General features: G+C 41.7%; 1 protein-coding gene across 1 annotated transcript in view; it reads left to right on the top strand.

The window, feature by feature from the left end:
* The window catches only part of ATP8B4 (ATPase phospholipid transporting 8B4 (putative)), a 177,144-nt gene that overhangs the window by 74,086 nt on the left and 89,737 nt on the right, over nucleotides 1–13,321 (top strand). Inside the window, exons 7-8 of the mRNA XM_014579493.4 lie at nucleotides 234–304; nucleotides 5,867–5,949. Of these exons, the coding sequence (XP_014434979.4) occupies nucleotides 234–304; nucleotides 5,867–5,949 (154 nt within the window). The remainder of the gene's footprint in view (nucleotides 1–233; nucleotides 305–5,866; nucleotides 5,950–13,321) is intronic.

Here is a 13,321-nt window from a genome sequence, read left to right as displayed (position 1 = left end):
GAGTATCAGGCTCATGAAGTCCGTATGTATGTTTTCTCTGGTAATTTAGGGAATAAAATTTGTTTCAGAAATTGAGAATTTTAAAGAATTATTTGTGTCATATTTATAGATAAGAAAATTTACAGAGAACATGATGGTATATTTTGGAACTTTTAGCATCTTATATGAGCCTTTACAATTATTTTACAGCTTTTTGAGATGATAGAATATACTTAACATAACCTTTTTTACAGGCTGATTTATTACTTCTATCTAGTAGTGAACCACATGGACTCTGTTACATTGAAACAGCTGAGCTTGATGGGTAAGTTTTCATCTGTTACAGTAGTAAACAGAATACCATATTTTAAAATATATTATTTATGCGCATATGGCATGTGAACACCAGCTATTATCACAGATATATTGTATTCCTTACATTCTTCTTCTTCTCTACAAAATCCCACCTTTGGGGATATGCAGGTGACATAGCTTGGACAGTGTTGCACTTAATAGCAGTTAAGTTGGATCACTTTTCACTGCCTCCTGCTCCTTCTCTTGCTATTGCTGAATATTCTGAGGCCAAGGCTATAAGTTAGGTGTCATGCTCCAGTTTCTTCTGTTCCATCCCTTTGTGGTAGCAGAGACTGGGTCTTCCCTGGATCCAACCCAGATCCACCTCTTCGTTCAACAGTGCCATTAACTAATTTTAGCTCGTCTTAGTTTTAGGATGAGTTCAGTCCTTTATTTTGTTTATTTGAAATCCTTTCTTTTGTTTTTATTTTGTGAGGCTTCTCTAGGTTTTGCACCCCAGTGCAGTCTCATGGATCCTATGGTGGTTCCTAAAAGAAAGTGGCTAGGATTTTATCCACCTATCATTCCGACCTCTGATGGCCATCAGAGATATCTAGTGTGCTTAGGAAAAGGACACTCTCCTTGGTGTACAGTATATAGTGCCATTAATCTAAGAATCTGTAAAAAGCTTCTAAACCAATTCTACACCGTTCTACTGAAGAAGGCCCTGATGGTTAAACCCTTTGGTATCTGTCATTTCAGTTCTGTGAATAAAGACAGGCCCGCAACAGCCTCCGTTGCCTTGGATACTTAGAATCAGTACACTAAAGATGCCACAGAAAAGGACCTGAAGGATCTCACGTTCTTTGTCTCTAGTTCCAATAGTAGTGGAACAGTACAGGGTCAGTTTTGATTATTAGAGCCAATCCTGTCAAATAAACTGATTTGGATCTGACTCTCCCAGTTGTTGGGATATGAGTGGCACATGGAATAGCCATGTGAGTAGCTCTCAGCACTTTTCAGTTCCAATATCAGACTCAGATTTGAAACTGAAGCCTAAATCTGGAACTCATGGTAATTTCATAAGGCAACTCATACCCCTACTGGAATGAACATTACCATTTCCAAAGTCTGTTCCAGTGTTAAGCAGCTCCTAGTGCTATTGTGTATTGGGTCTAGCCCAAATAGACTGTCCAAATTAGTAAATAACCTTGTGGAAGATACTTAAATTACAAAACTCCCTGAAAAGAGAACATATACATTCATTAAAGTCATCCCCTCTGAGACTTCAGGGAAAAGCCATGTCATCAGATTTAATACCATCTGCATCTGTCTACATCACTGGGGTAAAAACAACTATTCTGAGTGGAGGTTCCAGATACTTTTTCCAAAAATTGTTGATGGGACATGAAGTCTCAGGACACAGATTTAGAGCCTGGAAAACAGACATTCGTGGATGACAACATGGAAACTGCTGTAGCATTTTCAATGCCAGATGATGCTATACAGTTTTATGAATTCTACTCTAGAACGAATGTACCTTCAGTCCAAATACAACAGAGGTGGCCAAACTTACTGACTGGCTAAGCCTCATATGACAGTCTTCAGAAGTTCAAGAGCTGGAGTGCACCTGTTGGGGCTCAGAGCTTCAGTCTCTTGGGAAGTGTCAGCTGAGGCTTGAGGCTTCAGCCCAGGTCCATCTAAAGTTCCAAACCCTGCCTCACCAGTGGAAAGAAGCTATAGGCCATGTGTGTGTGGGCACATGTGTAGGTCATAACCTCCCCATCCCATGTTGCCACTAGGCCCCCTCCCTTCAGAACAGCTGCCGGGGCTGGCAAGTTGGGACCTGCAATTGTGCTGGGCAGGCCAGAGAAGGAGAAGGCCATTTTCCTCCCAACACCATCTCTCGGGTGCTGTCTGCTCCCCACTGTTGCCTCTATTAGAAGCAGTAGGCGGGGGGGGGGGGGGCGGGGAAGGGGAATAGGGGATGCTCCCAGTGGGAAGCTGGGCCTCCCCCCTAGAGACAGGGGCTGCTGCTGCTAAGCGGCCCCTGTTGGTGGCCAGCCCTGGCTGCTGCCAGCAGGGGATGGTTCAGGAGCATCCTCTGTTCATGGTGACCAGCCTTGTCCACCGTGAACAGAAGCTGCTCCCGCACCAGCCCTGACCGCCATGAACTCGGGCTGCTCCAGCACCAACCTCTGTTTGTGGCAGACAGGGCTGTCTGCCGTGAACAAGGCTGCTGGACTCAGCGTGATCCAGCACCCAGTATTCCTGGCTCACGTTCATCTCTGCACCTCTGCACTTTAAATGTAGTAAGATCCCAGGGGCTCTTACTGCGTTTACAATGCAGAGCTGCAACACAGGTGGCTCCCGGAGCTGGCACGAGCGAGGATTGCTCAGTTTTGGCTCGAGCTGGCTCCTGAAGCTACCCGCACTGTGGCTCTGCAGAGCGGTCCCATTGACCAATTGTATAGTTGATACAAATTGTATTGACTGCATGATTAGCCTGATAACTGCATTTTAACATCCTTAGTGGTACTTCAGTCATGGACTCCATGATCCTCCTTCTTTATTTCACAGTATTGCTGATCGGATTATCCCAAGAGCAGAAATGTGTAGACCACTTGAAGTATAACTCATCTCTTACTAGAGTTTTTTTAGAAGAACTCTCCACAGTTTGCAATCCCAGTCCCTCTTGCCCTTTTCCCCAGATACCTTATTAGAGCCCCAGACCTAAAGAGCTGAGATGACTGGCACAGTATGCCACGTTTTACAACCTCTCCATCAAAACATTCAGGAACAGCGAGGGGAGGGTGAGAGAATTCCAATGGCACTGCTATGAAACATAGCACACGAGAGCTACTAGGATGGGAACGTGCAGAGTCTTTAAGTTTGTGAATGGTGTACTTGTCAAATGCTGTAACAGTTTTAAATACATTCATGTGGTGACCATCACAAAGCACAGGGCTTATATATTTGGTGCTTTTACAGCACCTGCTGCAATGTGGGTGCTATTGGAAACCAATAACAAATAATAATTAGGAAAGTCACATTTTTCTTTGTGCTTATTGGTGATATATACTGATATACCATGGTGCTAGATGACAGTATGAGAGCCTATATAGTGTAATGGGAATGATAGCTCACATAGAGTAACAGTCTTACACAAGATCAAAAAAATTAATGAAATATAAAACTGAATAACAGATAGAAAAACACATAAAATCATCATAATAGAACCAAAGTTAAAAAACCCTACTCTAAGAAACTTATTTATAACATATCTAACTATTTGAACCTTCAGTACAGGCAGTCCCCGACTTACGTGGATCCGACTTATGTCGGATCCGCACTTACGAACGGGACTTTTCTCGCCCCGGAGCTCGCGGGCGGCGGGACCGCCCAGAGCGCACCGGTCCTGCCACCGCGTCCTCCGGGGCGAGAAAAGCTGCTCCGGGTCTCCCTGGTGTGCTGGGGGGGCTCCCCAGCACAGCAGGGAGACCTGAGTAAAGCCGCACAGGCGGCAGAACCCCGCTGCCCGTGCGGCTTTTCTCCTTTGCGCCGGAGCAAAGCCGCCCGGGCGGTGGGGTCCCCCGCCTCTGCGGCTTTGCTCCTGTCTCCCTGCTGTGCTGGGGGAGAGTCCCCCCCAGCACATCACGGAGACCCGGGCAAAGCCGCACAGGTGGCGGGACCCCGCTGCCCGTGCAGCTTTGTTCCTTTGCCCCGGAGCAAAGCCGCAGAGGCGGGGGACCCCACCGCCTGTGCAGCTTTGCTCCTGTCTCCCTGCTGTGCTGGTGGGGACTCCCCCAGCATAGCAGGGAGACAGGAGCAAAGCCGCAGAGGCGGCGGGAACTCTGCGCCTCTGCGGCTTTGCTCGGGTCTCCCTGGTCTGCTGGGGGGAAGGGGGCGCAGCTACTGCGCCCCCCCCTCCAGCAGACCAGGCTTTTGTTGCGGGACGCCTGGGGTAGAGGAGCTGGGGTGCTGCCGGGTTTGTCCTGTGGGGACCTACCCGGCAGCGCCCCAGCTGTTCTGTCCCAGGAGTCCAGATTCAGCCGCTGTTGAAACTGATCAGCAGCTGATTCCAGGAAGCCGGGGGCAGAGCAACTCTGCCTCGGGCTTCCTGTAGTCAGCCGCTGATCAGTTTCAGCAGCGGCTGAATCTGGAGCCAGTTTCGACTTACATACAAATTCAACTTAAGAGCAAACCTATAGTCCCTATTTTGTACGTAACCCGGGGACTGCCTGTACTGAGTTTCTGAATACCAGGAGATAGTTCTGGGAATAATTTCCTTGGTATCCAGATTAGACTTCACCTCTTGAGAAAAATTAATTTTCTAACTTGAAAGAAGTAATATGTATACTTGAAGGAAGAAATATATACATATGAGTGAATGACTGATATCACTGGTTTACATACTTGTAAATTTGTAAGTACTAATTTAATATCGCTATAGTTTAACTTGAACTAAAAATTGAGGCATTAATTTGTTTTGATTTTATTATTATTTCATATTCTAATATCTTCTAACAACCATATGCATATGTGTTCTCTTAGGAGATGTTTCTAGAAAAGTATGTGATCTTTAACATTAGTTAAAGGGCAGCAGTGGAGAACACATCAAAATTTTATTTGGAATATCTAGGACTCTGAGAAAGGCCTTTTCCAGGCGATCTCCCTATTTTCTAGAAGAGACTAGTTCAATGTTCAGTCAGTGACAGCTGCAAATCAGGCCACTTCTTTGGGTGCCTTTAGGTGCTGAAGTTTGGAAAATTTTGGATCCTATAAGTAAATCAATATTTAGCCATAAAGGCTACATCTCCACTGCAGCACTATTTTGGGATACTGTAGGTATCCCGAAATAGCTATTCCACGTCTTTCAAAATATAATGGGCTTGCTATTCTGACGTCCCTATAAACCTCATTCCATGAGGAGTAAGGGACGTTTAGGTTATTTTTTAATTTGGTGCTGTGTAGACTGCCAAATTTTGAAACAAGCTATTTCGAAATAAGATTGAAATAAGCTACACAATAGTGTAGCTTATTTCGAGCTACTGGTGCAGTGTAAATGCACACAAAGAGAGCCCTGTCAAATTACCTCCTAAGCAAGAGTGACTCCGATGCCCTTTTTTCCCAGTTCAATTTCAGCTACTGTAAGGTTAGGGTTTATTACATTTTCATGAGAACCTTTTTTTGTAGCATAAATATCCATCTTTGTCATGGTGTTAATCTTTTTCAAATGGCAATTTGTTCATGATGCCTGGATGGGCTCTGACTAAATCATATTTGTTATGTCCTCTGCTGAAAGAAGCAAAACAAATTATAGTGATACAGATGTGCATTCATTATGATGCCAGCACTTATTAAAACTGAAGGTCCTCCTCATACTTTAAGAATCAGTTACAGAAATTAAAATGTGTTCTTTCAGAATAACATTAAAGAGTCTGAATTTTTGTCTTTCTATAAATGTGCTGTATTAATCCACAAAGTCAGAGTCTATGGTACCAAATATAGGTCCCAGGGGATAAGAGAAGGCAGAGCAAGGGGGAAGGTTTGGAAAACGTGTTGTATAAAGGTCATGTTATTAATTTTACAGTGAGACAAACCTAAAAGTACGTCAGGCTTTACCAGTTACTTCAGAACTTGGAGCAGATATGAGAAAGCTTGCGGAATTTGATGGTAAGTGGCGATAAAAGTTAATTCTGTGGAACTGAGGTTATCTTTTTTGGTTTTGGTTTTGGTTTTCTACTAGAGGTGAGAGGTAAATGACTTCAGATATCAAATGCCAAGTTCTCGTTCTTTCACTATCAAGTTTAAAGATGTTGTTTACCAGTATGACTTTCATATCCCAAATCATTTGTCCTGTTTTTGGATATGTCTTGATTTGCAAAATAGAGTGGGCTATTCAATCAAGTTAGCATAGTAGTAAGTTAATATGATTAAAAAGATATTAAAAAGTTAAGTTGTAAAACTGACACATTTGAGGCCATGTTGGCTGGCTGTGTTGTAACCTGGGAAATGGGGGCTAATTTAATTAGCTTAATATTATTAAAAAACAGATTATTTTTGCCCATCAAGATCAAGGCCATAGTGAAGTTTAGCAGATGTAACACCTATACCCTAACCCCACAATGTATATACTTCATTCTATTTTTACTTTCTTTTTCTTGGCTCACTATTGTCTGGGTTTAACACCTATGCAACGCCACCACTATATCTACACTGTTGACTGCACACAGGTCCAAGCAGATGGCTATGTCAGAGCCTTCTTACCCTCCATACCAACCACATCTAAACCCCAGAAGCACAGGTTTTCAGAGTGTGTACAGAGCAAGAACATTAGCAATTCTAAGGGGCATCGATGTGAACATACTTCAGGCTGTGGCATGGCTCTGTACCTCAGTGCCAGTTTGTATTATTGATGAGAATAACTTGCATGTGCTAGGTACTGAGTCCTCAAGTCTAGTTCCCACAACACTCCCAAACCCTTTCCTTCCTGACCTTCACCCAATAATATAAGGTCTGTGTCCCAGCTGTTCTCATTGACAGTAATGAGCTGTGTGACTGAGGCTGTGTCTAGACTACATGCCTCTGTCGTCAGAGGCATGTAGATTAGACACATAGGCAAAGGCAAATGAAGCCGTGATTTAAATGATCGCGGCTTCATTTAAATTTACATGGCTGCCGTGCTGAGCCGACAAACAGCTGATCAGCTGTTTGTCCGCTCAGCGCGCTAGTCTGGACGCTCCCCTGCCGACATCAAAGCCCTTTGTCGGCAGCCCCGGTAAACCTCGTCCCACGAGGAATAACGGGGCTGCCGACAAAGGGCTTTGATGTCGGCGGGGGAGCGTACAGACTAGCGCGCTGAGCGGACAAACAGCTGATAAGCTGTTTGTTGGCTCAGCGCAGCAGCCATGTAAATTTAAATGAAGCCGCGATCATTTAAATCGCGGCTTCATTTGCCTTTGCCAAAACAACAAATCTACATGGCTCCGTCAGAACTGAACCAGGAAGTTTCAGAAAGTCTGATATAGGTAGGTATTCACTGTACTCCAGCTTAGTGCTGAGAATGGATAAAGCACTGTACTCCAGCTTAGTGCTGAGAATGGATAAAGCACATTGTACAGAACCATGCTTTTTTCTGGTGAATAAAGTTTATTATCCCTTATTAAGTACATTTCTGATCTCTTCAACCTCCTGGTTTTATGAACCTTTCCTGTGTGTCCAGTGTTCATAAACCTGCCATGTGTTCCACAAAACATTGAAGAAAGAATGAGTAGTATCCTTTTTGACTAATGGCCTCACTCATGCTCCTCAGTGGCTAAAGTATGGCTTATGTGAGTGCCATTAGTGGCCCCTATGGAATTTGGGACCCCAGCTATATTTTCCAGAATTTTGGACTTGGCAGATGAGTGCATTGATAGCTTCACAAACTTGCACCAAGACCCCAGCAGTGGACTTCTGCACCCCAAAGTGGTCTGCAGTTGACTGGTAGCTGTCTGGCATTGCCAGCTTCCAGATGATAATAGGCACTTGTTTTTGCACTGGTATGTGTCTCTGGAAGGGAATGTTCTGCTGCTTTGGGGTTGAAGCTACGTCCTCACAGAGCTCCATGAACATCTGCTTCCTCATTCTGAAGCCGCTGGCCAGGTTTCCAAGATAAAGTGATCTCACCACACCATGCTGGTTGTCTGGTCCTCTGAAGTTCTGGTCCTCTCTTTTAAATGAAATCCAGAAAGGAGTCTCCATAAGAACCAGGACTGAGCCAGAGAAGAACCAGTCCATCCATGGTCATATAATTACAGTGTTAGCAATATCTTATGTCTCTGTATCATGCAGTAACATTGGATCAATTGCCATCCTGGTCACCCATCTTTGGCTTATAAGAAATGTCCAAAATTCTCACCAGTCATGTACTTCAGTGTGAAAACAAGGAGCAGGAACAGAACATCTTCACTGGTCACTTGTTCCATGTTTTCCACCATGTTGGGTAGAAGACAAGCAAGGGGTGAGCAGAAGATGCCATTGTTAAATATGTGAAGGTATCTGCAGAACCACCAACACACACCGCAAGGCAGATCTTGGTGTGTCTCCTGTGAAACACAGAACTCTGGCTTGCCCCCCTGAAATTCAGGTACAGTTCTACATTAAAATATTTATATTTTTTTTTACCTGAGATCATTCCATTTATTCAGGTATAATCAATTCTCCTGGATAGGAGCCTTCCTGCTTCTCACAAGCATATCATTCCAATGCTGGTCTCCAAGTTTTAAGAAAAGCTCATATCTTAAGCCGCTGAAGACAACTAAGCACCGAACACATCTCCTGTAGTTTCATTTTCCAACTTAAGAGTTTTCTCAGTTCCATGTATAGCGTTTGAAGCAAACATTTGATATTGTCAAGAATTATCTAGTTTGTTCATCAAAACATGGATGCTTCTAACTTGAAGTGTAAACAGGGGAATCTAGATTAGTGATTGTGATTTATTGTCAATTTCAAATTCTCTTTGTAGTTATGTTGTTAAATTTCCAATCTGTTTTTTACAAGCTATCACTGCCCAGAAATCACATTCACTTAAGTTAAATATATATTAAAACGAGCAGACAAAAGTACCAAAACAGGAGCTAGCTCAGGATAGCCATATAAAATGTTACTTCATGTTCATTAAAACAAAACATAACTGTTCTACATCAGAATCCAGTAATATTTCACATTTAGATTGAATTTACAGAGCCACATATGGATCTCCATAGGTATGAGGGAGAACAAGACAGAGATTGAACATGGTTTATCATCTTCTGAAGTTCTAGTCTTCCTTTTTAAATTAAATCCAGGAAGGAGTTTCCACAAGAGCCAGGACTGAGACAGAGAATGGATGATTTTTTCTGTAGTGCTAAATTTCACAAGGTCAGCAGCAAGAGACAAAAGCTAAGCTATCAATGAGCTGGGTGGGAAATAATAAAGATGCTGCTTTTGGTGGATTTATATGGGGCAGACCTGGTTTCTGGCAAATCCTTTAGATACACAATTTTTTACATGTTCTGTTTGTGACCGGGAGAGGTCAGAAACTTCAGATCCCCAAAAGTACAATCTGTTAATGCAGTATTGATTTTGTGAAATTGAGCACTCCTTATTTCAGGATTTTCACTTACATTGACTAAGCTGTATATTTTATTTTACAAATTATATAACAAAGATAAATGTTATTAAAAATTGTATATGAAGGGACAAAAGTGGTATAAAACTTTCATGGTTTTATAAACCTTAATCTTCTTCTTCATGGAGGACTCAAAAATGTTCGAAGTTCCTGGCTTCAGTTATTTTTGAGGAATGCAGTCGCAGAAATTAAAATTGGATGGGCCTTCTCATCCAGTGGTTGAAATGACTGCATTGAAATATGATAAAAATCACCTTCGAACTGAGAAAAAGCATGAAAAATTTGATGATCAACTGAAAAAGCATGGCCTCATCTCAAATGTAACCATTTCAGATGCATCCATAATGTCACTACAAGCTTTAAAAACACTTAAGGTAACACAACAGACTTTTGCAAGAGGCTTACATTTTAATTCACACAATAGAGATGGAAAATCAGATAGAACAGTGGATACAGATGATGCCAGAGTACAGATTAATGTTCTTGATTAAGATGAAGCAAACTTAAAGAGGGATTGGAAGGAACAAGTGGTAGATTGTTGCATACATAAGGGATTCTATTAAAACCATAAGGTTTGTGAAGGAGATGAAAGGATCTTTGAGGACAAAGCCCAATGGAAAGTAGGACATGTCAGTGGTGCAGAGCTTTGAGTGAGGATGAGGAGCTTCAATTTGATACAGCAAAAGAAAGTAAGCTGCTTAAGGGAACCGAAGAGGGAGAATTGATTTTTGGCTACAGTTTTAGATAGACAGGAAAGAAGAGTTAACAAGTAAGCATTCCAAATTGGTGCATACAGTTATGGAAGCAAGCAATCAACCAATTACGGGTAAAGATGTAGTATCAGGAACAAATGGTCAAGGATGAAATTTTAAATATCTATATTCATTAACTTCTGATTTATGCTTCATTTGGAGGTTGATGATGATGTAATATATTAGTTGGATTATTTCCTTTATCATGAATCTAGGGCATGGTTGAAAATCCGCTGAAATCCGTGGAAGACTCCCATGTGGATTAGAGCAATATCGATGCTCAATCAGTGGACAATAATCTTTTATATAATCCTGATTTTCATGGTAGTGAATGCAAATTTCACAAGTTGCTGTTATGTTAGTTTACTGGGATCTTTACTGTTTTAATCCATGTTTATATTATTTAGATTGGAATTTATTGCTAAACTGAGGCATGATTCCACTATCAAAGTTTCAATGATTGGAGATTATTTTTGTTAATCCTCACAAAAATGCTTCGTTTTGTAGATTTTGCTAAATACAGAGAATATAGAAGAAAGTAGAAAGGCTCTCTGCTGTAATGGTGTATTTTATAGTTTTCAAATGCAATGAAAAAGTGCATTTGGTGTCTTGAATATATCTAATTCTTTGGACACAAGCCGCTCTTGAGCCAATAAAAGAAGGGGGACATTTTTGTCTAAATAATTTATACAGTTGGTAAACTCTCATAAATGATTCTAACATTGAATAAATATTTATATTGAGCCAGCATTCAGTTTTTTACTTTCTTATTAGAGTTTTATGGGCATTGAAGAGTTTTTCCAAGCAAAGAGAACCTAAAAATATCCATCAGCAGCACATACTTCAGTCTGATTTCTTGAAGCAACTACAGTATACGCCTTTTCCCATTTAATGCTGTCTTTTTCATCTCCCTGATTTTTGACTGCTGTTGTGATCTGTTTTATGCAACTTATGACAAGTTTACATATTTTTCATGGCTGTTAATACTAAATTCTGTATCAGAGAAAGGTTTAGGAGTCCTTTTACAGGAAACATCCAGTACCTTGTGGCTATTCTGACAGCATATCATGCAGCTGAAAAAGAGAAAAATAAAACATTTATGTTTAGCAAAATATCTATCCGCATTTTAGTACCTCAGTTCTCATGACAGTATACAGGGTTTGATATATATTTATGCTTATTTTAATTCAAAACAAAGGCCTACAGAAGGAGAAGGTGAAGGCAGTTCCTGGGCATAACATTTTTGTTTGTTAAAGACTATCAGAGAGAAGTGCTCACTATTCGTACTTTGCTATTAAATAGCAAAGGATTATTCCTCACAGCATCCCACTGAAGGACTGAGTAATACAGCTATCTTACAAATGAATACACAGTAAAGCTAAAGTGATTTGAGTTAGATCATACACTAAATCCCTGGCAAAATGAGAAAAAATTAAAAAATCTTAATTCTTAGTCCCTCTCTGTAGCCAGTAGACAAACCCTCCCTCTCCTGTTAACTGCACTGCACTAAGAAATATTAAAGTTGGGAAGGTTCTGAAATGATTAGTTAAATTTTCTACGTATTGTTCATATTCTAAAAAGACTCTCCAATAATAAAGAATAGCTATTTCCATACGCTAAAGTGGAAAGTTCGTTTCCTGAAAAGGTTCCTCTTTCATCATATTAAAGTACTAGCAGAATCAGTATCTCTTTGATGAGAATAGTGATAGAAATGTAGCCGTGTTAGTCTGGGGTAGCTGAAGCAAAATGCAGGACAATGTAGCACTTTAAAGACTAACAAGATGGTTTATTAGATGATGAGCTTTCATGGGCCAGACCCACTTCCTCAGATCAAATAGTGGAAGATCATATGTGTTCATTTTTTTAAATTGTATCCTTTGGTATATATGGTTGTGACTATTTTCTTCCACTATTTGATCTGAGGAAGTGGGTCTGGCCCACGAAAGCTCATCATCTAATAAACCATCTTGTTAGTCTTTAAAGTGCTACATTGTCCTGCATTATGCTTCTTTGATGAGAAAAGCTGCATCAGCTGTTCCCTTTAAGAACTTCAGTTGCCTGTGGCCCACTGAATCCATAGAAATGTTCTATGATAGGATTATATTGACAGGATTACCAGCCTATTAATAAAGGGTAAACAGAAGATGTGATATTTCTTAATTTTTAATGTCGCTTTTGATACAGTACTGGGTGATATTCTCATAAGTAACTTAGGGGAATGTGGCCAATATAAGGTGGCTGCACAACTGATAGTTATCAGTGGTTTTCTGTCAAATTGGGAGGGCATATTTAATGGTGTCTCATGGGATGAGACTTGGGTATGGTACTGTTCAGTGTTTTCATTAAAGACGTGGATAATTGAGTAGAGGATATGCTTATAACTAGGGGTCTATGTCTTCAACAAAGCTCCTGGAAGTCACACATTCTGTGACTATTCATGACTTCCATGTTTTCTTTGGTGGCCAGCTGACCCCAGGGCCACCAAAGCAGCTAGCTCATGGGCCCAGTGCCTAGGGACAACCACACTGGTTGCAGCTTGGGCAACATCTGATCAGCAGCTGTCATGGTTGGCCCCAGGGACCGACTGCCTAATCAGCAGCCAGCACAGTTCCACTGAGGACCCGCATCCAGAGCAGCCCTGGTTCAGCTGCCTCCATAGCAGTGGTCTTGGAGCAGCCAGAGCAGTCACTGCTTGTCAGTCCCACAGCAGTTCCTGGAAGCATTCCCCAAGTGGCCAGAGCAGCCACTCTGAGTGGTCCCAGACAAGCCACTGCTCAGCAGCCCCTGGCAGCTGATGCTGCTGGCTCCGCTCCACTGCAGTGGTCCCCTGGGTCACTCTAACCAGCAGCACCCCCTCTTACCAGAGTTTATTCAGGGGGTACATATAGTATAAGTTATGGACACAAGCTGTGTAAAAGATACTTGTGACTAAATTGCAGCCTTACTTATAACATTTGCAGATCGCTTAGGGAGGAAAAATCAAATGGGGAATAACTGTTAAGATGGTAGTAGTGCTGAAAAGGATGTGAGAGTATAGTGGACCACAAACTGAATATGAGTGATCAATGGGATGCAGTTTCCAAAAAAGATGGGGGTAGATCAATAGAAGTGTTGTAAATAGGACACAGAAGATAATTGTTCT

The sequence above is a fragment of the Pelodiscus sinensis genome, chromosome 14 (assembly GCF_052426305.1).
Source record: "Pelodiscus sinensis isolate ZL-2025 chromosome 14, ASM5242630v1, whole genome shotgun sequence".
Lineage (NCBI taxonomy): Eukaryota > Metazoa > Chordata > Testudines > Trionychidae > Pelodiscus > Pelodiscus sinensis.
Note: the sequence above shows the minus strand (reverse complement) of the source record. Positions and strands in the feature narration are given on the sequence as shown.